The sequence below is a fragment of the Schistocerca cancellata genome, chromosome 8 (assembly GCF_023864275.1).
Source record: "Schistocerca cancellata isolate TAMUIC-IGC-003103 chromosome 8, iqSchCanc2.1, whole genome shotgun sequence".
In the NCBI taxonomy this organism is placed as follows: domain Eukaryota; kingdom Metazoa; phylum Arthropoda; class Insecta; order Orthoptera; family Acrididae; genus Schistocerca; species Schistocerca cancellata.
Window position 1 is genome coordinate 364,420,619 of NC_064633.1, and position 24,759 is coordinate 364,445,377.

Sequence of the window (24,759 nt, forward strand, 5' to 3'; positions counted from 1 at the left end):
ATTGCACATCCATCTGCATATTTTTAAGCATTAAACAATGTATTACCGCAACCTTTAGGCAGTTATTACATGTAACAGATAATCTTCAAGACCGTTGCCTTGTAAAGTTTGCTCTCATACAATCACTCTTTCCACCCTCTCTCCCCCGCCCAGTTTCTCTTTCTCTTGCTCTCCCTCTGCCTCCAACTTTTCATATCTATCTATGAATCCCCACCAAAATTGTTATTTGTGTATAATTTTAACACTGTGGCCAATATGATTATTGTATATAAAGTTTGTAACACTTCACCTGATTGTATAAATGAGTATGAATTTTAAGATATTTTATCCTGTCAGAATTGCATTTATATACCATCTGAGGTATTTATTCCAACAAATGTATTCAACACCTCAAACAACAGCTCCAAATTCCTTAAAAAAATTTATTCTGTAATAATGTTGTTAGGATGTATACTCTTTGTACTTTGTCATAATGCTTTCTCTTCTGCTACACGATCCATGCACCCAATAGTTTCTGACGTCATATTTTTTTACAAAATATGACAGTATACATGTGACGTGTCACGACAGTGAAAGGAACCTGTGACCACTGGAGGTACTTTATTTTACTTATTTTTATGTTTACCATTAGATACACGTTTAATTTTTTGTCAAAAGAAACCCAAAACCATACTCTGAAATAGTGTTGTTTCTCCACTAGACAGTGCCACAAGTTCCTCCAAAAAATCTTCACACAACACACACACAAATTTCAAATTAACGAATGTACATCCACCTGATGATAGAGGTTTAAACCTTTGAAACGCATCATGGAGATAGATAAACAGTTACTGGTAACAGTAAACATTTTGTTTCATGTAGTCAATAACAGTCACGGTAAAGCCTAACCTAAAATGGCCGCATTTAAAGATATCACAAGCATTTCATTTCAGGAAGAACCTGCAAATGGAACACTGTCGAGGAGGACAGTTAAAAAGATAGCATTTTTGCTATTGTGTGTTTCAGTTACAGGGAAGATTAACTGACTCCTGAACATCAACTCAATTTTCAGTCTCCAGCTAAAATATGCCAATTCGTAAGTCCTATTAACAATAATGTATGCCTCAGAGCTTCTAGCATTTATAAAAATTCGACGTATGAGATTTGACAGTAATACATCTGGGTCGACCATGCACACAGAACACCAGGCTGTGATTACACTATAAGGAGAAATTGGCAGAAGCCGAACATGCACTGAAAAACTGGATGCAAAGTTGCATTCAATGACACCTCTATCACCACAAAGGCTAATGGTTCCTGGGATGGCATAATAAAGTGATTACATAGATCAAAATACCTGATAACACCATCAAAAAAGACTGCAGTTCGCACTTGAGCACAGGATAGAACCCAGTCATCACAACTGTAAGTGGTCATGGTGAATGTGGGATAGAAACATTATCTTATGTGGCAATGGACATAGTACTGCTGATGTCACAGCCAATACCATGGCTATATAAGGACAGGGCAGTAAGCACACGGCATTCAGTTACCAGTTGACACTGGTTGAGGAGTACTTGGATGAAAGCTTGTGGAAGTGTAATCTCTTGACATGGCTGGAAGCATGAGAATATTATATTTAGTCAAACTGCCATGAAACCATGTATTCATACAAATTAGTTGTCTGATTCGTACTAAACTACTGAAAAAACTTTTTTAAAAAAATCACATGAGCTTGGACTAAATCCTCATGAGTTTGACTTTGAAATCAACAAATGCTGATCAGCTATTATTGTAGCACAGTTGCTGCCATAAAACCACACATGCCTATGCTAAAATGACAAAATTTTGTCTGTGAACCTTTGGGACTGCCAACACCACATTGCACAAAGGCCTTTTTGGGCCTGTCTTCTTCCTTTTAGAGTGTGCATGACCGACTTGCAAGTTTAAGCTACTAGCATAGTCTATTAAACATGTAGTCTTCTTAACTGTCTCTGTAACTGCAGAACAGATGGCTTGTTTCACATTGGTTCAGCCTCTACTAAACTTAGTCCAACATTCCTTGACACTGTCACCTATCAGAATAGCACTTGTAACTAAATTTGGCAAAATTATGACCAGAACATTTCTCTTATTATGAGAAACCCTCTGAAAACGCCACACAGTGAAAGCATTCCATGAAGTACACTGTGCTCAGATTTGGGGCAATCCACCCCCCTCCTTCCCCATCATAAATCTGCCCCCAGAAGTGATATCCCAGCACCTGCACAGTTCAGATTGTCAATGACTATGGCAGTCTGCTGAATAGCAATGAAAGAGCATAAAATTACTCTCTGGATTGAAATATGGATCAAATTACTTCTCTGATCACCCATTCCTGCTGGTTTGGAAATGATATACTCCATCATTTAAAACTATGAAATCCCTGATCATGTGATCAGATATTAACTTTAGGTTGATAACCACAAATGAAAGCTGCAACTGTATTCTTGTGAATAAAAGGACCATCAAGAGAAGATAAGGACCCACTGTAACATGTCGAAATAAACAGAACAGTTACAGCTTGAATAAAATAACTTTGTGACTGACAGACTGCAGTAGCTGGTGCAGTTTTGCTAGAGTGCAGGCAGCCCCAACTGACGAGGTCCAACATTTACCAAAACAGATAACAGTGAGCATGTGGAACTTAAGAAATAACTGAAATTCTCAGGTACATGTCCAATACCACTCACTTCATTGAGAGGTCAGTCACAAAATTATTTTAATCTAACAAGTCAAATTCAGGATTCTGCCACTGAAAGTTAATTTATCAGAAAATTAGAGAGACAAATATGCACAGAATACTGAACAGTAAGATAAAGGCAACATAAAAGAATGTACAAAAAGTTAATCATACAAAGAGAAGGGAGTATTACAAATAAACAGTAGCTTAAAAATTCTGCATATGATACTGTATTAATGTTTTTTTTAATGTAGGTAATAATATTTTTAATTCTTCAAAAAAGAAAACAGGTGACCTGAGATAAATGTTTGCTAAGTAATACTTAGTAGAAATTCATCAGTTAATAATGATTACCACTATGTACTTTCATTTATCAAATAATATTTAAAAACACCATCATTTTGTTAAAATGTACATAATTACATGTTCATTATGTCATATCTCTTTGAATGATATTCTATAATTGGTAGGAAGTTTTGACAGGAATATAAAGTTGGGGAAAGAGCATGGAAAAAGACTATAAGATACAATAAAAATCAATATATTATGACAACTGCAGCAATTGTCTGTATGTACAAAAACATTCATTACAATTTTTGGAATATCAAAACAGGCACAAAGGAAGGTCACCTTTGACACACAAATGAGACCAAAAGTGAAGCTGAAGTATCACTTAAGAGGGGAGCCCAAACTGACATTTTTAATTTCTCAGTCAAGTTTTGGAAGAAGAGGAATATGGGAACTTAAATGGATTGTTTCTACAATCACCAAGTATGATCACGTATATTAACCCTTGCTCTTCTTATATAAATTCCGAAACTGAAAGTGCAATGTACTTTATCCAATAAGCTCCTCCTCTCCTTTTTTTACTTTCAGTTTCACAGTAGCTCTCTCAGCTATGATTTCAATCATGTTAACATGACAGTTAAACAACATGTTTACTCATGCATTTACACTGAGGCAGCTGCAGTCAACACCATCATGATGTCGTTGTCATCAATGTCTGTCGATTGAATAAATACTGAGTAATGCCACTCAAATACAGCGGCACAGAATGATGAATATGGAGGTTTTCCTGAATAAAATCTGGTAGAGATGAAGAAAAGGCTGTCTCCAACAGGTCAAGACTATCATCAGATTTCATCTGCAAAAAAATGTAAAATGTAAAAGTTTTTGTCCATACCAACTAAAGTACTTGAAAACATTTTTACACTTAACTAATAGACATTACTTAACAAAAATGGTTCCAGAAAACATATTTACAGACTGTCACAAATAGCTGTTGCTGTTTTGTATATTGTCATTTACACACAGTTCATAAGGAAACTACAACAAATGTATCATGAAATATGTTCTAGATCTTCTATTGCAAATGCAAACACATAGGCACACACCAAGTCCCACTTCCCCTATGAACAAGTGATCCTTGTGAACTCATAGTCAGTTGTTTACTGAAGATCACCTAATAATCTGACAACTAGTTAGAAATAAACAAAAATCAGTAGAACAAAAACAGTTTACTTGTTGTTGTTGTTTTCAGTCCACAGACTGGTTTGATGCAGCCCTCCATGCTACTCTATTCTGTGCAAACTTCTTCATCTCCCAGTACTTACTGCAACCTACACCCTTCTGAATCTGTTAAGTGTATTCATCTTTTGGTCTCCCTCTACAATTTTTACCCTCCGCACTGCCCTCCAATACTAAATTTGTGATCCCTTGATGCCTCAGAATATGTCCTACCAACTGATCCCTTCTTCTAGTCCATTTGTGCCACAAATTTCTCTTCTCCCCAATTCTATTCAATACCTCCTGATCAGTTACATGATCTACCCATCTAATCTTCAGCATTCTTCAGTAGCGCTACATTTCGAAAGTTTCTATTCTCTTTTTGTCTAAACTGTTTATCGTCCACGTTTCATTTCCATACATGGTTACACTCCATACAAATACTTTCAGAAAAGACTTCCTGACACTTAAATCTGTACTCGATGTTAACAAATTTTTCTTCTTCAGAAATGCTTTCCTTGCCATTGCCAGTCTACATTTTATATCCTCTCTACTTCGGCCATCATCAGTTATTTTGCTCGCAAATAGCAAAACTCCTTTACTACTTTAAGTGTCTCATTTCCTAATCTAATTACCACAGCATCACCCAACTTAATTCGACTATATTCCATTATCCTCGTTTTGCTTTTGTTGATGTTCATCTTATACCCTCCTTTCAAGACACTGTCCATTCCATTCAACTGCTCTTCCAAGTCCTTTGCTGTCTGTGACAGAATTACAATGTCATTGGCGAGCCTCAAAGTTTTTATTTCTTCTCCATGGATTTTAATACCTACTCCGAACTTTTCTTTTGTTTCCTTTACTGCTTGCTCAATATACAGATTGAATACATCGGGTAGAGGCTACAACCTTGTCTCACTCCCTTCCCAACCACTGCTTCCTTTTCATGTCCCTCGACTCTTATAACTGCCATCTGCTTTCTGCACAAACTGTAAATAGCCTTTCGCTCCCTGTATTTTACCCCTGCCACCTTCATAATTTGAAAGAGAGCATTCCAGTCAACATTGTCAAAAGCTTTCTCTAAGTCTTCAAATGCTAGAAACATAGGTTTGCCTTTTCTTAATCTATTTTACTTGTTATTCAATCTTAAATATTGATTCAGAGACAGAGGATAGGAGAACTGTGCTGTAATGGAGGAATGTTCTCAGCTTGCAATTCACATGTGAATATTTGGGTAAGGGGGAGGCAGCGAGGAGGGGCTGAGGATGGGGTAGTGTGGGGTGAAGCAGCATTGCAGTTATCCATGTTGCACTGGGCAGCATGCTCTGCCATTAGGTGGTTAACTTGTCCTTGGCTAAGCTTTGCCAATGGTAGTTCACAGAGGTGGACAACTGCTCATTTGTCCCCTTGTTAACTTGAAAAGCTTTGCAGCTGTCATTCATAACCAAAATAAAAAATGAGTTTCACAGAGGGCCCTGTCTCTGACGAGAAAGACATGATATACCAATGGCAGAATTATGACAAGGGGGCATATGTAGACATGCCTTTTATAGAGATATGAACAACCAAGGAAGGAAGATTAGCATTAAATCCTATTGCTGCTGAGGTCATTAAAGATGGAGATATGGACCAATGGAAGGAACTGGCATTCGGGTGGATCAGAATACTTCTTAGGTTGGCCAGTGATAAAGATTTTATGCACAATGCTACTCATTTTAGGGCACAAAGCACGACTGTTAAGTCAAATCTCTGTGCAATAATAATGCAGGGTATTATTTACAGTAGGCATAAACGTTTAGGCAATAAAACCGAACAAAGTTACAATGGTTGTTGTTTGGTATTAATAAAACAATGTCACATCATTCTGGGGTATGTAATTACTGTGGCTGTCAATGCAACAACACAGTGTATGACTATTATTGTTCTCTTATGCTTAAAGAATGATTGTCAAATTGTCTTAACAGAATACATCAATTTTGTGTTGTTATGCCAATGTAAATGCATGACAGCATATGCTGGATAATTCTCATTATAATATGTGAGATATATAATGTAAGTCAATGGTTATTTTTGGAAATATTAAAAGAAAAAAATTAGTGTTTAATGTCCCATCGAGGATGAGGTCATTAGGGGCCGTGCATAAGTTTTTGCTATTGTTGTTTTCATTATTAACCACCACTGTTTCTGTTTCATCTTTTTAACTACACAAACATCATCATCATTATCTTCCTTTCAAGGATTAGGCTGGTGACTGTTCTGAACTCTCAAAATCAAGTAGGCTACCGTACCTAGAGGTGGCAGCGCCATCATGCAACTTAATCTGCGCAGTGTTCAAAACGCAGCTAGGGTGCTTATAAAGTTAATGACAGACTCATAAAAAGCATCAGATACAGGACTGGATCAACTGAACTATACAAATATTTAAAGAAATCTTTGATGGATTGTAAAATTTTCTCTCTGTTGTTAGTTTCATCATAACTGGTGAAATGTGATCTCTACGGAGCATAGGGTTCTGTTCTGTTTAGTTCACACTCTTACTGTTTCTTTTACCCCAACTTTTTATTCTATCAGGTAACATCCACATAAATACATTTTAAGAGTACTTCAGCTTAATCCAATATATTCTCTCATGTTCCTATTAAGTCCCCTGTATATGATAACTTCTTGGTCAAATTTGCTGTCCCCTATCCATGGGTTTGTCACACAAGTGTGCAGGTGTTACAACAAAGTCTGGCAATTTTAATCTTATTTTTGAAGTGGCTGTCACACTATGCATATCGTGTCACGAAGTATTTTGACACTATTGGGAATTGCTACCAATACATGCAAAGCATTTCTTGCACAATGTATAAAAAAGAAAAAGAAAACAAAATGCTGGTCCACAGAATGATTGAAATACAGAAAAAAAAATATACACACGAAAATCTGATAAAGGAAACATTGCACACTGAACATGATGATTACATCAACTTTAATTTATTTTTATTTCATTCAGCTCCCACTTTTGCGTTGTGCATGAAATTCTGGTTTTCATCTTAACATCTTGCTGCAGAATATATGCCCAGGAAAGACACAACACCTTAATCATTTTGGTAATTGCTGGTGCTCTTTTTCTCCATCCATATTTTCTTTAGATCATAGTTTCCACAGTTGTGGAAACTCATGAAGCAATGAGACAAACTATAATAAAAATTCTCTCTCACTTGCATTGCAAAACACCACATATCTCTCAAATCGTCTGTCAATCAAAATTTCTCTCTGGCATCTCAAACACATCAAACGAAGCTGCACACTGCCACATAATTTGACAAACTAATGATTTTTCTACCTACTTACAAAATCTTCTGCTGTAAATATAAGTATGCTGTAAATATAAGTACTTTAATCAAATAATTGCCTCTTTCATCTATGTCTGTATAACCATTATTTTTGAAGACACTGAAATTGTTTGCCAACTATCATCAGGTATGTCACCCAATTCTTAAGTATGTTACCTTATTCCACATTTCTGATTTCTTCCAAGTGACTGTATTTGTTTATAGTTTTCTATCTTTTTTATTCTACATCTCGTGAGTCAAAAGTGCTTTAGGACCATCACATATTCAATAATTTCTTTACTGTTTCACAAAACTTATTCACTTTCATTTCTTCCTTACCTAGTCCTTTTATGCTTGTTTCTTTTGAAGGTGTGTTGAGGGGAAACGTGTTCCTCTTAGCAACTTTTGCTAATGTATTATAATCCAAAGTTCCCCACTGAACAAGAACTGTTTTAGCTTTTGTCCTATTACTTTTGATTAAATTTCTCAGCCCTCCCCCCTCCTACCCCCAATCATCTTGTGGTGTTGGTTGCCGTCACTGAACAGATTTTGTAACTCTTCATAGACCACCTCTACCTCATCAGAATGTGAAAGTGTTGGATCAAAGACTTCAGCGATTTCTATAAAATATATTTGTCTACATTTAAAACAATTATTACAGTTCTGTCTGAGATTACTTCAATATCTGTAATAATGTTCTCAATTTTCTAGTTCACTGTAAATCTTGTGTGTAATAATAAAACTTATTTCCCGAGTTTAATTCAAACACTTCATTCTTTCAGCTTACTTTTAATAACCTTATTATTTCTCATTTAATGTTATGTAACATCTCCTCTTACGGCTCCACTAACACACCTTTTAACTCTGAAGTTCAGCACTTTATTGTTCCTAAATAAGTAGTAGTCAAAACACATGGGGTTTTAAGGTCTCTGCTACTGCCCATTCAGCCAATCTTTGTGTAGTGCTGTGGAGGCACAGATGGACATGGGCAGAGCATGGCTCCTAGCAGCCTCAACTCAGGCCTGAGTGCTTCTATACATCAGAGCTTTAGATAAACATGGCCAGTTCACATACTGATCATGCACCAAAGGAGGCCTCAAGTCCATACTGTAATTAAGGTGTCAGTCTTTGACAGACACAGAGCAATCAAGTATAAAGGATTGAAACACCATGCATTATGCAGTGTGGTTTAATGATCAGTTCATCCATATTTGCTCCTTAAAAATGGATCCATCAAGCTGGTTACCTTATGAGTCTAACAGTTGCACAACCTTGAACAAATTGAGAGGAGATGAGGATCTACCATAGGTGGTCTCCTTGATCATCATTAACTGTTTCATTGCTGTGGGTGTGTATACACATCCTCCCACACCATTCCTGAGGTACTGCAGACACACATGCATGCACCACACGGGTTTCCTATAGTACTATGGACGTCCATATGCATCCTGGGCCACCGCCCTATCACTGCTGCGGATGAGTTCCATATCTCAGTGAACAAAGAAATTTCATACAATATATGGGACTCATAGCATGCTATCATTTGGGGGGAAGAAGAAAAAAAAAACTCATTTTGACATCTTGAATAGTTTATGAGATGTGACAATTGTTATGACCACATGATTTGCAATGTGCAAGGACATGAATGGGAAGTAGATATTGTTTTGCTCTAAATTTTAAAACAAAAATTCGAAATCGTATCTACATTTCATTTAAAGCAATACACGAGCTAAAATCAACCACACACAATGGGTTTTTTACCTCTGCAAAATCTTTAAAATTCTGTGCAGTGATGTACTTAATTTGATTCAGTGCAGCAACTATTGCATACTTTATCAAGCAAAGACAAGACTTTAAGATGTGCAAAAATCAAATTTTTTCACCAAATAATTTTTGCAAAATTGGATGATAAGTATTTCATATTGGCTGAAATGTAACATTTCAGCACAGGCATAACAAAAAGCATTTCAGCACAGAATACAGAGAGGTCATTTGTAGCAGTGAAAGTGTTAAGATGCAATCAAGTGAGAAACCCCCCACTCCAAAAGTAATCACCACAAGAATTAGTGATTAGGAAATATTTTACTTCACATACTTTTTCAATTTTGGTTAATAAAACCTCACTTGGTCATTTGCACAAATCATTACAAACTAACCATTCCATAAAAGCAGATGATGTTAAGACTTTTGGAGTGAACCATAGTGTTTCTTCAAAGCCAACAAGGGAAAATTTCTCACTTTTATAATCTTATGATGAAGAGTCATCATTCACATCTCTAGTAACTACAGAATTGCAAACCACCACAGCAGCAATTATGTAACAGTATCAGTTTCTTCAAGTGGATTAGGCATTTATGTGCTCTGAAGACAGTCTTTCATATTATGTTAAATACAATGTATCTTGAAGTAAAAAGAACTCACTTCACATTGAATACCATCTTCAGCAGCCATGTCCTACCCTACGTAGCTGTAAAGGTGTATCTTACATATTACTAGAAGTGGTATTTACCAGCACTTATTTAAAATAACAGATAACCCCGACCAGTCTTTTCTCAGTTGTGAGGCTGATATGAAATGTTACCACTTCAAAAAGATTCTGGTTTCATTGAATTAAAATATTATCTAAACCTTTTCCACTGTAGAAACCTACTCCTTGCAAACACCCTCTTACTCCAGTCGCACCACTATAATTGTACAAAATCACAGACACAGCAACATACGAAAGCTCACATGACTTACCAACTAATGTGTGTATAGATCTGATCTTTATGTAGAAATGACACTACTAATCTGGCTGAATGTATAATTGAAAGAGACCTGCTTGTTTTTGGGTGTCTAGCACCCAGTTGCAGCCCCTACTCCGCAGTGTGGCTAATGTGGCCTGAGTGTTAACACTACCACATGATCATTTGAATCCTCCCACCTATCATTAGTGCTCCTGAACTCTATAGATGAGAACAACCTTGAATTCTGCCACACTTTATGACTTAACAACCATTAGTGTATCTTCCCTCCCACCCTTTCTTTCGTGGTATTTATTAGAATTTATGATTTGCCTATTTATTTTCCTTTTTCACCATCTCTTTTGCCCTTTTTTCCACCACAGCACTTACTCATCTAATGTCTTTCTCATTCCTCACAGCAGGTGGCCCCACTCAAGCTATCTTCTGGATAACGAGCCCATTTAACCCTTCTGTCCCTCCATCTTTTCTGGAGAATGAACATATTATTAGGAAATCTAGAAGTATTGTTTCCTATTTTAAATATTTCTATTATTAGTATAGAAACTTGAATCTTCTTAACAGAGGTACTGGGCTAGTCCTCCTACATGTCTATAGTTTTACCACCACTTAATCACAACCATTGGTAACTGAAGATGTTTATATCCAGTCCTTCAGTATGGCAGAAAATTTTAATAAGGAATTATGATAACTCATCACAACATACTTGAAAAGTATGTTTTCATCATTCAGTTCCTTGGGTACTTTGTGTGAAACCTCTGTAGACACATCACATCAAACCTGCAGTTATTTCTTGAGTTACCCACAATGAGTTAATTTACAGTTGCAATTTTTCACATTTTCCTCTCATCAGCTGTCTCCATGTTGTAACATTTTCCATGTCATTGCATTTATAAAGAGGACTCTGTTACATATAAGTACCTCCAACATATTCATCTCAGGAGAACAGTAGCATTTTACTGGTTAAAGCCACAGGTCATAATGGTCTCTTGATATGTCTTCATAAGTCTCCATGCTCATGGACAATTGTCTCACTGTTTTAATGTTATTAACATGACAGAGACTGCGTCCATTTACACAGCACTTTACTCGCCATCTGGTATAAGTTTTGTGTTTTCCCATATACCTATACATCAAATTGTACAGAGATGAAGAAAAACACAAGGAAAGCCACACAAATGCATTAGTTAATTACCAACACTGTATTGCATATACAACACAGCCTGAAATAAGACCATGTTGGTGTCTCAAGCTGCTGTTTACAGGGAAACTTACCTGATAAAAGCAATGTCAATAACAACCTGGGGAAGAAATATTAAAAGGTCAATTAAAACTGGAGACACTAGTAAATGATCTCCAATGACATATCACTGGATAAGAGGGCTATAGTTTATAAACAAAGCTTCTGGTACAGATTTCTGTATCAATGCTATTCTATATGAGACACAAGATATAATTCGTTGCATTAAACAAAAATGTAAAAATGAAGCATGATTACATATAAGAACATATAGGTCACCGAGTTAATGGAAACATAGTACAGCCCATTTGAGTCAACTTTATTATTATAAGAGATTCACTGCCACAGGCCCAAATTAGTATTACAGCTACAGAAATGACCTAGAGAACAAATGAAATGTTCATTCTGCTTCTCAAATAAATGAATCAAACTAAAATATGAATATCCTTATCTGGATGACAGGCATATTACGTTACCTTAAACATGAGGTGATCATCTTGTGAATCTGCATACATGCTTGCCAGACGGTAGTGATTCTGTTGAATGCGATCTATCTTATAACCCAAAAGCACATAACAAGCTTCACGAAATTCCTGGCCGGAAGATGTAAATGCCTCTTTCATTCGCTGCATTTTGAGCTGATAAGACGTCAACTGCTCACGGAGTTCTGTAAGAAGCAAAAATATGTTTTTATAAAACTTCTTAACGTCTAACACATTCAATAAAATAGAAGAGATTAAAAATTATGGGCACAGACTTAAAGATATTACACATCATAAAAGAAAGGCATTGAAGAAGCACTAAACTTTCTCCACAACTGATTACATTGCTAACGCACCGATCAGTACTAGCATTACAGCTGCATTATGGCAATTACTGCTGTGGTGTTGCCACCACCAGCAACAGAACATTCAGTCACAAAGGCGACATCTGTACGTGATTGGCCAGCCAGCCACCAGGACACTGAGCTGCTCAGCCACTATATCTGTATGGCCACCATACAGCCAGGCCCTGAGCAGTTTGACAGTCATCCGTTCAGGACCCTAGCAGCCAAATGCACCCAGCAACAACTGATCCATCTGTCAGGAACTAATTCATCAATTTGGCATCCACAGAGCATGTGTTGTTCATTAGACTACTGACACTTGCCAAGGTTTGGAGTTTGGCACTGTCCCATCTCAAAGTCATCCCCAGCACTACAGCTGTTGACACCAATGTTAGGTATCCCTGATCTATCGCCATGACAGTCAACCACCACTGTGTGAGCTCTCAACTGCAGTCTGACACTACACTATATGACATACTGTAGTGTGAGCAAGACATATGGACAGGAGGTGGATATTGTATTCTGCCATTTCATGAAAGAGGACATATGGACAGGAGGTGGATATTGTATTCTGCCATTTCATGAAAGAGGGGAAAATGCAATTGCTGTGATGTGCTCCCCATAAATGTTAACACAGGAAAACTTATATGCAGCGTCAGTGAAAGATTATTGTATAAACAACTCTGTAAGAAGTGCACACAAGTTTCGTCGAATAGGGGCTCATGGGTATCCATGGCAGTCAAGATGGAGTAAGAAATTTGGACCTGCCTCCAAATGGAGTATGGAAGGGAAGGTGTTGGTATATAAATTAACAGCTTGATGACAGGATTATAGAAGAAAGTACCAGCCCATTAGCGGCACCCATGGTTAACTGTATCCAAAAAGAGCAGAAATGAGAGAAGGGCATACTTATGCTGTGATTATCAATATTTAAACCAGTGGTTAGTCATAAAATGCTTACACAATGTTGAATGTTATGGAAACACTGAAAAACAAAGGCTTTACAATAATGGATTTGTAATGCAGGTACCATCACTTGGCAGTAGCACAAATTGATCAATACAAGACTGGGTTTACAGGTGCGTGTGCTTGCTATTCATAACACAAATGCCGTTTGGATTGAAAAATGTACTGGTGATGTTCCAACACCTGTTAAAAAGTGCCTGAAACCAAGGCATTGTGTATGAGAATGATGATGCTGTGTTTTCAAAGGACATCCAGGAGCATTTAGCATAGTTACATATGTATTTGGTCAACTATGAACAGCACAAATTGGAGAAATGCCACTATGTGTTAAAGGAGGTTCACCTATTAGGCCATATTATTGGCCAGTATGGTTTGTAGACAGATCCTCGACTTTTACAAACTGTATGGGAATTTCCTATACCTAATGAAGAGAGATACCTGCAGTTCTTTATGGGCATGGCTAAAATATTACCACAAATTTGTGCATAGCTTTGCAAAAATTGGGACACCCCTCATATATCCTCTGAAGAGGTGGGTAGTTTTCTTGAACACCACATTGTGAAGAAACCTTTATGTGGTTGAAGGACTTATTGAACACGGATACTATTCTTGGCAGATTACCAGAAGCAGCCTATACCATTGTGACGGCTTTGGTTTGTTTTGTTTTGTCTTGTCTTGTCTTGTCTTGTTTTGTTTTAGGGTGCAAAAACAACTAGGGTCATATGCGCCCATGTCAGAACTGTAGAACACTAAGACAAAGAAAGGAGTTAAAAATGACTACATGTTAATCTCAAAAGACAGAAGAGAAGACAGCTAAAACCATGGAACATATAGAAAGGTCTATAAAATATGCCACCGAGAAATGGAGGTCCTAAACCAAAAATTAAATGGCCTTCTGCCATATTGCTACAACGGGTAAAAAGTGAAATACTGTCGACAGCCAAGTCATTCACTAAAATGACTGATAACTCAGATAGCAAACACAAATGAGAATGCAAGTGGTTTAATAAAGGGAATTCTGTCAGGAAATGGCAGACTGTCAAAGGTTCAGGTCAATGACCACAAAATGGTGGGAGAGCACAACTTAACAAATGGTGAAGGCTAAAAAGACAATGCCAGATGCTCATCCTAGCCAAGATGATCTCCTCAGAGTGAAGGAGCTGAGGGGAGGTTGTCCAAGCCCCTGAGAGAGGCTTAATAACCCAGAACTCGTTCCCATGAAGGGAGGACCAGTGGTATGCCAAAGTGGCACCACCTGTTGACAGATGGCAACACAGAGACCAATGTGACCAGAAACCAACATAAACATCACATTGGCTCCATCAAGAGTGAGCAAGCGACAACTTTCACCGACGCGTCGCACTAAGGGATGGATGGTGTAGAGCAGAGAGTTAGAGCAGGTGACGAAATGCAAAAGCCTGTGTCACTGGATGTACTGTGTCACCTGATGCAGGATGAAGATCTCTGCTGTAAATACTAAGCAGTGTTTCAGAAGCTGTTACTGAAATACATCGGTGCCGATGACGAAGGCACACTCGACACTACGGTCAGTCTGAGAGCCATCAGTATCCCACAAAGGTACTGTCGCGAAGGTCCTTGCGTAGGTCATGAAACTAAAGGCGACAGAGCGAGGCTGGAGCAGTGTACTTAGGAAGCGAATGAAGGCCTAGGTGAACGAGGGCTGCTGCACGAAGCCAAGGTGGTGAAAGGCACCCACCCACCGGGAAAGTGGTATGGAGCGTGAAGTTAAGCTGCCAGGGCAAGAGCCAAAAGCGAACTCCAGGAGGTAACAGAGACATAATGGTGATCAAAGGAATCACCAAAGAAGGAGGCATAGGTTTGGAAGCCACGCATAGCAGACAAACGACACGCATATCTGCTGAGGAGAAAATCACGGTAGTTTGGCAGCTTCTGCATACAGATTTGCAACCGGGCTAGTGTAAAAGGCGCCAATGGCCAAATGGATGAGATGATGGTGGATAATGTTACATGGCGTAGGAGGAAAGGATGTGCAGATGCATAAACAAAACAACCATAGTTTAGTTTCAAACGGACAAGGGAACACTACAAACGGAGGAGGGTGGTACGATCTGCTCCCCAGGTAAGTACCGCTGAGGACACGCAAGACACTGAGGAACCGCATTCAGCGGGCTGCCAAGTAAGGCACACGGGAGGGCCAAGATAGTTTCCTGTCAATCACGAGCCCTAGGAATTTCGTAGTTTCAACGAATGGAAGAGCAACAGGCCCTAGATGTAAAGATGGTGGAAGAAACCAATTGCGCTATCAGAAATTCATACAAATGGTTTTGTCAGAAGAAAAATGAACGCCATTGTCGATACACTACGAGTGAAGACGACCGAGACATTGCTGAAGATGCCACTCAATGAGACAAGGCCATGGAGAACTGCATTATATGGCAAAATCGTCAACAAAAAGTGAGCTCCAGATGCCTGGCGAGAGACAGGTCATTATAGGTTTAATAGCAAGAGCAAAGAGGGCAACGCTCAGGACAAAACCCTGAGACATACCATTTTCCTGCGTAAAGGTGTCAGACAATGCAGACCCCACAAGTACCTTGAAAACTCAGCCATTTCAAAATTCCTGAAGGAAATGCGGCAGGCAGGCAGGCAGCCACAGAATCCCCATGAGTAGAGGGTACAGATCCTCTGGCATTCTACCCTTTCTCCAGTAGGTGTTGTAGGCTTTCTCCAAATTGGAAAACATGGGGCACAGTCTGCGATTTCCGCAGAAAACCATTCATGACATGGGTGGATAAAGTGATGAGATGATCAACTGCAGAATGGCGCACTCTAAATCTACACTGTGCAGTGGTTAGTAGATTGGGAGACTTGTGCCACCATACCATTACCTTGCAAATACAAATGGTGAGAGAAAAGGGGTGGTAGCTAGAAGGGAGGTGTTTGTACTTAATGGGCTTAGGTAGGGGTGTGACAGAGGCTTCACGCCAATGTCTGGGAAACGAGCCCTCTGCCCTGATGTGGTTGTACATATGAAGCAGAAAGTGCTTGTCCCCAAGAGAAAGGTGCTGCAACATCTGAATCTGAATATTGTCTGGCCCTGAGAGCATGATCTAGCTCCCTCATACTAAAGGCAGCACTGTAGCATTCACGATTCTGCGAAGAGAAGAGAATCGCCCAAGACTCCTCCATTCATTTCCGATGGAGGAATGCAGGGTGATAGTGGATGGAGCTCGAAATCTCAAAAAAATAGCGGCGAGAGATAGCAATAGTGTCCACTATGACATCGTCTGCTACTGTCAGGCCAGAAATTGGGGAATGGATCTTGGTCCCAGAGAGCAGTCGGAGGTTGGCCCAACCGACAGAGAGTGGAGATGTTAAAAAGAACTAGTGAATGACATCCAGCTAGCTTCTTTGGTACACTGTAGAATGCTATGACATTGTGCACGCAATTGTTTATAATGAATGCTGTTTGCCATTGCAGGATGACAGTTAAAAACGCGGAGAGCACGTCTCTGCACGCGAATTGCATCGCGGCATGCATCAGTTCACCAAGGAACTGGCACACGGTTGGGTACAGAGGAAGTGCAAGGAATGGAACACTCTGCAATGGTAAGGATAATGTTTGTAAGATATCTGAATAGTCATCACAACTGGGGAAATATTCTTCATCGAAGGTTGCCATGGAGGAGTAAAGCCTCCAGTTGGCCTTAGTAAGCTGCCATTTGAGTGTGCATGTAGCTGGGGTAGGATTCCGCAAACAGATAGCACATGGGAAATGGTCGCTCAAGTATGTGTCAGAGAGAACAGACCACTCAGGATGATGGGCAAGCTGGGCATTGCAGAAGAATAGGTCCAAATGGGAATAGGTGTGTGTGGAGTCGGAAAGGAATGAGGGTGTTCCTGTGTTAAGGGGTTAGGTAGCTGCCCAAGAAGCTGGAGGAAGTCTGCCCTGGTGGCATCAAATGACGGAGGGAGGAGGGATGTAAAAGGTACAAAGGGAAAAGGTGAAGTGAGGAAGGAAAAGGTAAACTGCAACAGCTTTAAGGTGAGTAGTCAGGGAGATGGGCTGGCTATGAACATCATCCCATATGAGTAGCATGACTCTCCCATGAGATAGAATGCCGTCCTTGTGGGGGAATGACAAAACGGACCAGGAAGAAATGTAAGGGCTTAAAGTGGCTGTGAGGATGCAATTTTGTTTCCTGGAGGCAGAGAACAAGTGAACGCTGAAATTCTAAGAGCAGCCATAAATCGTCTTTGTTTGATCGAAGACCACAAACGTTCTATTGAAGGAGACTATAATGAGGAAAGGGGAGGAGCGAAAAAAAAATGAAGGGGTGTCACCTCGGTGGCTGCCGAGTGCCAGCCTTCAAAGACTCACTGCTACAGGGTGCAGAGGGGCTAGAGGATCCTGCTCCATGAGATCTACAGAGGTGTCAGCATTCTCCCTCTGCTGATATGTGGAGTCCAGGGCAGAAAAACAGTTGGTGGTGGGCACCGACAGCATGGAGGTTGGTTAGGTGAGGGTATTGCATGGGGACACTATCAAAGAAGGTCTCCGAGTTGGTAAATGAGAAGACCGTTTGGCTTTGTTTGAGTTCTTAAATACTTTCTGGTTGGCAGAGGCAGACTCAGATGTTTGTTGGCTGAAGGGGCATAGGAAGTCTTTGTGGGAGTATTCCTTCTGTCCTTTCCGGCCTGCCAGTTGTGTAGCAGGTGACTTCAGCCCAGGAGACAAATGTTTGGTGGCTTGTCGCACAGCTGGATGAGGAGACAGCAATGCTACCATGACACTGGGCGATTTCACAACCTCAGTGCTGAATCTGGAGGTCACATGTCTGTGTGGCCACGTCCTTCATGGAGTGAGATGTAACAAAAACAGTACTGTAAGTGCCAGATGGTAGAACGCAGGGTTTGCAGCTAGCCAATAACTTGCAAGCAACCGGAAAGGATACTTTGTCCTTTACCCGGATATCCTGGACAGCCCGCTCATCGAGATACACGGGACAATCTCGAGAGGAGGCAGCATGGTAACCACTGCAGTCGATACATGGGGAGAAGGAGATGGACAATCGCCCTCATGCATTTCCCTACCACAGGTTACACATTTGGCCAGGTGTCAACAAGACACTCGAGTGTGGTGGAAATAATGACACTGGTAGCAGCGCAGCGGATTCGGAATGTATGGTCGGACTATGATAACTTCATAGCCTGCTTTGATCTTGGACAGAAGCACCACTCTATCAAAGGTGAGAAAAATAGAGCTTTTAGGCTCTAAGAATGCATCTATCTTTTTCATCACCTGATGGACGGCAATGACACCCCGATCAGAGAGGTTAGTTTGGATTTCTGCCTCGGTCAGACTATCGAGCAGCCTAGTGTAAATAACACCATGGTAAGAACTCAGAGCTCTATTGGCCTCAATACAAACAGGATAGCCATGGAGAAGCGAAGCGGCACACAGTTGTTGTGGTCGAGAATCAGAAGTCGTTTCCAAAAGCAAAATGCCACTGCAAAAACGAGAGCAGGATTATACAGGACCGGCAATTGCATCAACACCTTTCTGAATAATGAACGGATTTACCATAGCAAAGGATCGACCATCTTCAGTGTGTGAAACCACAAGGAACTGTGGTGCAGCTGGGAGGGTCTTTGAGTCAGAAGCTTCATTCCATTTACATTTGGTAGATGTAGAGTATGAGGATGATGATGGGCTCATTGCGAGAAAATTCCCCATGACTGCCAATATCTCCAAAATGGCACACTCCTCCCAACTGGGGCCCTGCATCTGAGGGGGGGGGAGTCACCCGCCTTAGGTGATTGTTCACGCTTCAGGTCGCACCTCCTGAACACCTGACAGAGGGACCAATCGGCAATGTGGGATGGTAGCAGCTCAGGCAATCACCCCTCCATGGACCTGGCTTGTACCAGGGGGCATGTGCGAACCCAACCTGTCAACCTGGGGCTGAGAATTATGTGTCACCCAGTTACCTGTTAAGTGTCAGACACATGGGCTGGCCTTCAGGAGCACACAGGGAGAAAGAAGAAAGAGAGGTACCTAAAACACCAAAGCAGAGGAAGGATACGAGAAAGTGAATGAAGAATAATAGAAGAAACGAAAAACAGTGGTTAGACTGTTCTGATGTCTGCTACTGAAAATGCAGAACACATTCTGGAAACACCCCAGACATGTTCCCCAAGGGAAGAGAAAAAGAACAGCAAGAGGATAGACATGCAGAATGGTAGGGGAAAGATGCTCCAAATGCTGGGGCCCTGTAGTAAGCAAATGCAAACTGTCAAAGGGTGACGAGCCCCTGTGGATATATCACTGTGATGCTAACAACCACACCTTAGAACACATGTTAAGTAAGAAGAATGTGGAACAGAGCACCTAACAGCCTATGCTCCTAGGCATTTGAACAAGGCTGGAAGCAACTTTTCTACCATGGAGAGCAAGATGCTGTGTGTGATTTATGATATCACATATTTCCATTGCTACTTGTATGGTGTATGCTTCAAAGTAGTAACTGCTCATGCAGAATTAAAATGGCTAGTAACCCAGAAAGATTCAACTAGCTGCCCCATCTGAGGGGCCTTATGTCTCAGTGAATTTAACTTTGGACTTCAACTCTTGGTAATGCAGATGGTCGAGTCGAAATGCATGTGCAATAGAATGTGTTGGTATTTCTGCATGTGTATGGTGAACTGCACAAGCTGCTAACGGAGACTGTCAACAATTCACAATACAAGCACAGTTGTAGGCTGATGACAGGAAACTGTATTCAACCTAGCGTGGTCAATGTATAGTCGTTCCAGCAGCTCTACACAATGAGATGTTGAAGCAGGTCCACAATCCTATCTTGGCAAAATACTGAAGACAGCTACATCTGAATGCTTGATCACAGTAAATTATTGGTGGTGGGCCTTCAAGTGAGATTTAGAGCAACACAAGGAGAAGCTTACCTTGCATGCAAAGGGCAGAACTTAATCATCAGACGATGCCTTCACAAAGATTACTGGAAGTCAGTCAACCATCTAAAATGAATAAATATGCACAAACCCCTTTGGCAAACACCATGGGGAATCATTATGCCTTGACGACTTCTTGCATTGACAATTATTGCCATCCCAAATCAGCAGGCTCAAACAGTGGCAAAAGCTGTGGTCAATAGTTAGGCATGGGGTGCTCTCCTAACTGATTAACATGCCAATTTTATGTTGCAACTACCAATGGAGTTGTGCCATCTCCAGTGAATCTGGAACTTATATACAAGCACATAACTCCTGCAAACTGATGGAAAAAAAGAGCAGCTATTTAGAGCTTTAAATAAGATGCTAAGTCATTATGTTAACAGCCATTATAATGATTAGAATGCCTCATTGCCGTATGTTATAATTGGCTAGCACTTTGCAAAGTTCTCTACAGTTAATGAAACCATGCCTTGGAGAGGTCATTTTAACCATCTGTGGATTCATGACAAGATTCTAAAGCAGTGTGGCACCAAGTTCAAAAGACAATCACTAAAGCTACAGAAAGCCTGGAAGCAGCACTATGAAAGTAAGCCAAATGATCAAAATTCCACAACAGTTAGTGGATAACGCTAAATAGTTTATACACTCCTAGGGAAGGAAAAAAAAAGTTTACCACAAGATATGAGAGGCTCCCTGTCAGTAGCTGAAATGACATCTCTGGTTAATGTTAAATTACAGCTTCAGAGTCGAGCCACCATGGTACACATGGAGCAATTTTGACCCTCAGTGGTGCAACAGTGGGCAACATGGGGGGCAGCTCATTCATTTGATGAAACTATGGATTATTCTTGTATGACCAATGTGGAGGCAACATAGGATGATAGAATTCTTCTGTGAAGAATAGAAGGTGGACTGCCAGGCAGCCACAATCTCCTTGATGGCTCGATAGTTTATTAGGGAGAGCGGTAGCCCACCAGATGTTATTCCATATCTGAGTGAGTAGAGGTCTTACCTGCACCTGCAAGTTCACAACGAGGATTGTCAAAACAATTGATTGGTGAGTAATTGCTTATCTAGCCAAGTGATCGAGCAGTTCATTCCCTGAGATACACACACATTTTGGGAGCCAGCGAAAGGCAACTGAACAAGTATTATGTGGACACAATTTTTTTTTTCCTCGAATGAAGAGACTAATCCCGGTGCATAAAAGGATTTGAATGCGAATCTCACCACAATAAAAGGAATAAAAGGAATCAATGATCTCTACGACCGTTATGTCAGTTTTGCTTTCGTGGAAGCACAAAACGCAGAAGTAGGATGTTAGCCCTTCAAGAGGGAGGTGGGGCTTATTCCCTCATACTGTTCCTCTCCTCTCAGGTAGTCTAAGTTCTCATTTGTTTATGGTCACGGCCGACTGTCACAATATACTGTCCACATAACAGTATGACTTAGCTCTAAGAGAAGATTGCAAATAGCAGTTGCCACAGGGTGACAAGAGTAACATCAATCAAGAGCATGGAGACTCATTGAGTCACTATAAATCAAACCATCATCAAGGGAGATAAATTTATTAAAATGTAGAGCTCTGTTAATGGCTATCAGCTCCAGCACATGTTTCCGGCAACAAAAGTTGTTTCTGACTGGGGAAGATGTAAAAGCATATGCTTTTCCTGTCCATGGTTTTAGAACCAAGAATGTGAATCATGGTAGAACTATGACACTCTTGAAGAAGTGAGTGGAACAGAGGTCAAAAGGTCATGGGGGCAGCTGAAACTTTAGGTCCTTGCAATAAATTGATCCTAATTTAAAGTCTGTATAGTAAGCAAAGAGCAGTGAATGGGAATACAAGGGAACACGTTATTAGGGGAGTAACTGAACATCCCAGAAGAAGGTCTCAAGGTGTATTTAAACCGAAAGTCCCAACTGAGACTGAGCATCAGATAGTCAACCTCTCCTGTATTTTTTTTTTTTTTTTTTTTTTTTTTTTTTTTTTAAAGAGTGAGTCTGACAAGTTAGACGACTAGGAAATTGCCATATGGTGACCATGTAAGTAAGGAAGAACTGGTACCATTGGAATATAAGAATTAAAAACCACAGTTTAGCGAAGAGCCTGCCTACAGGACTAGTCTGGAAGGCACCGGCGACCAGTCTTACTCTACAATAATGTATTGGGTCTAAAAATTTCATTGGCCAAGGCAAGTACAGTTCAGTAAAGATGATACCAAGGACCAATAAAAATTAAATAGAGTTGTGTGATCTGCACTCCAAGAGGTGTTGGCGAGGAAGCAGAGAGCATTAAGCTTCCACATGCAGCTAGTCTGACGTAGACAAATAAAGGGAAGCCACGTCAGCTTTTTATTAAAGAGGAGTCTCACAACCAGGATTGCATAACTGTGTCCAATTTTTGGGTACACACACAGTGCTCTGAGTCAAGATGAAATCATTATGCAATGATAGAAAGACATGACACACATTTTCACAGGTGAAAACCAGAAACCACTGGAAAGGGTATAAGAAAATTTGTTGTGAATTGTCCATCCCAGAGACCACACTGATAAGTGTACTGATAGCAACGTGGGTGATAATAAGTGTTTTTTGAGGTCACAGAGCCTAGGACATTATGTACAGAGAAGCGTGTTGCCACTGAGTTTTGCGTCACACAGAGTGGAACTGCAGACAATGATGTTATTGTAGATACTACAGGAAATGCGCAGGATGTTGCAGATGTTCACAGCTGTGTTGCAGATGTTGTGGAGGAAGCAGTACAGATGCATAAGCAGGGTAAACATAGGAAAAAGAAGAGGAGATATAGTAATCAGGCTGATAAGGCTGAATCTTTTGAGTGTGGGCTTGAGGTTCGGAATGTTACAGTAGTGTAGGCACTATGTCACAGCCTAACAGAGCAAGCTGCTGACAAATGCTGTAAGCTGCTTACCATGCAGCCGCAGTCTGACATGCGAGACAGGGATAACGTAGGCGAAGAGTACGACGAAACCCTGAAAGTCAACTTTTCCCTACTATCATGCCAAAGTTGACCTTCAGTGAGTCATGGAAAAACGTGAGGGAACAAAATTCCAGCTAGGAAAAGCTGTCAATAGTGGAGTACTGTCACAAGGTTCACCTGTCTTAAGCAATACTGTGAACAAAAGGCTTAATTCGTATGATGTAGTGCTATTAGACACTAGGAAGTTGCTTTCTATGAACAGGAGTACCCGAGGGTCAAACATTTTGAGAGAAATCCAGTCTGTGATGAGCATTACTGTGAGTGAGTTAAGGGACATTACCTGTCGACAAATGAGTGTAGTAATATATGTGGTACAAGTGTGAGGATAGTTTGGCGAATTGTTTTATGGGAAAGCATAAGGGGAACTGTTGTAGGGCAAAGTTCTGACAATGTTTCTAAAAACCAGGATAAAAACCCATCATACTGACAAGGGAGGTGCCAAACAAAGGAGTTTAGTGGTGTCAGACTGTACTGATAAACGTGATTTGTTAAGGATAAATTATTAAGACAAAGAGTATTTCAATATTGTTCTAACTTGTAAGTGAATGGGAAAAGTAAAAGATAATCATTTTGTGTGTGGACAGTATTAAGGGGAGGTAATGTAGAATTGCCATTATTTTTTGAATATTGCTAAAGAAACTAACAGTTCAGCCGCAGCAGTTGGAGGCAAATGGTATGCACTGAAATGTTGGCATGCCCACTGCAGCACCAGGGCTGTTGAGTATACAGCACGAGGTGGACTACTGCACTGGTGAGCTGCCTCTCGGCCCTCCACTGCAGCAGTTCTGGAGGGCAATGGAACAAAACTGGCATGGTACAGCTGCCCACGTTTCCGTGCTGGAGCTGGAGCAGGTGCCTAGGTGCCACATGCTGTCACCCACAGGAGTGAGATCCATCACCAGATGCTGGCATGATCTGCAAGCGCAGCAGTCTTCAGGACAGCTGGCCTCATGCACATACCACTGTGTAAGCTTCTAGCTTCTGGAGCAAGATTTCCAGGGTACCAATACCACATAGCAGTCAGTTCACCACTGCCACATGCTGTGTGTGTGTGTGTGTGTGTGTGTGTGTGTGTGTGTGTGTGTGTGTGTGTGTGTGTTTCATGACTTTTGATGCTGTTTGTCTAAGCTACTAACAGACCGCTCCCTCCATCGACTCACTTTGCACAGAAGTAGCTCTGCACCCATGGACCACTTCATGTGTATCAATTAATCACTGCTCAAAACAACCAGACTGGCCTCGAACATTTATTCCAACACATGCACTGATACTGCAGGAACTACGAGCACCAAGCTACCATGATGGGAACCTCATCATCGGCCACCATCTTAGTCCTGCTTGTGGCATGTGCAGTGTGCTTCTGCCACTGATGGAAAATCAGCCAAACCTCACGCTCATTTTCTTCTGCCTACAGCTCTGCACCAACACAGTCATAGTTACAGGAAAAGTCATCATGAATGAATTAAAGCTGTGTCAGGTCAATGTGAATTATTTCATGTAAATA

At 40.5% G+C, this 24,759-nt stretch overlaps 1 protein-coding gene across 1 annotated transcript in view; it reads right to left on the reverse strand.

Annotated features, from left to right (window-relative positions):
• Positions 1-3,039: 3,039 nt before the first annotated feature.
• The window catches only part of LOC126095273 (mitotic spindle assembly checkpoint protein MAD1), a 108,040-nt gene continuing 86,320 nt past the window's right edge, over positions 3,040-24,759 (reverse strand). The window contains exons 11-12 of the mRNA XM_049910031.1: positions 11,982-12,172; positions 3,040-3,845 (exon numbers count right to left, since the gene is read on the reverse strand). Coding sequence (XP_049765988.1) covers positions 3,681-3,845; positions 11,982-12,172 — 356 coding nt within the window. The 3' untranslated portion in view covers positions 3,040-3,680. The remainder of the gene's footprint in view (positions 3,846-11,981; positions 12,173-24,759) is intronic.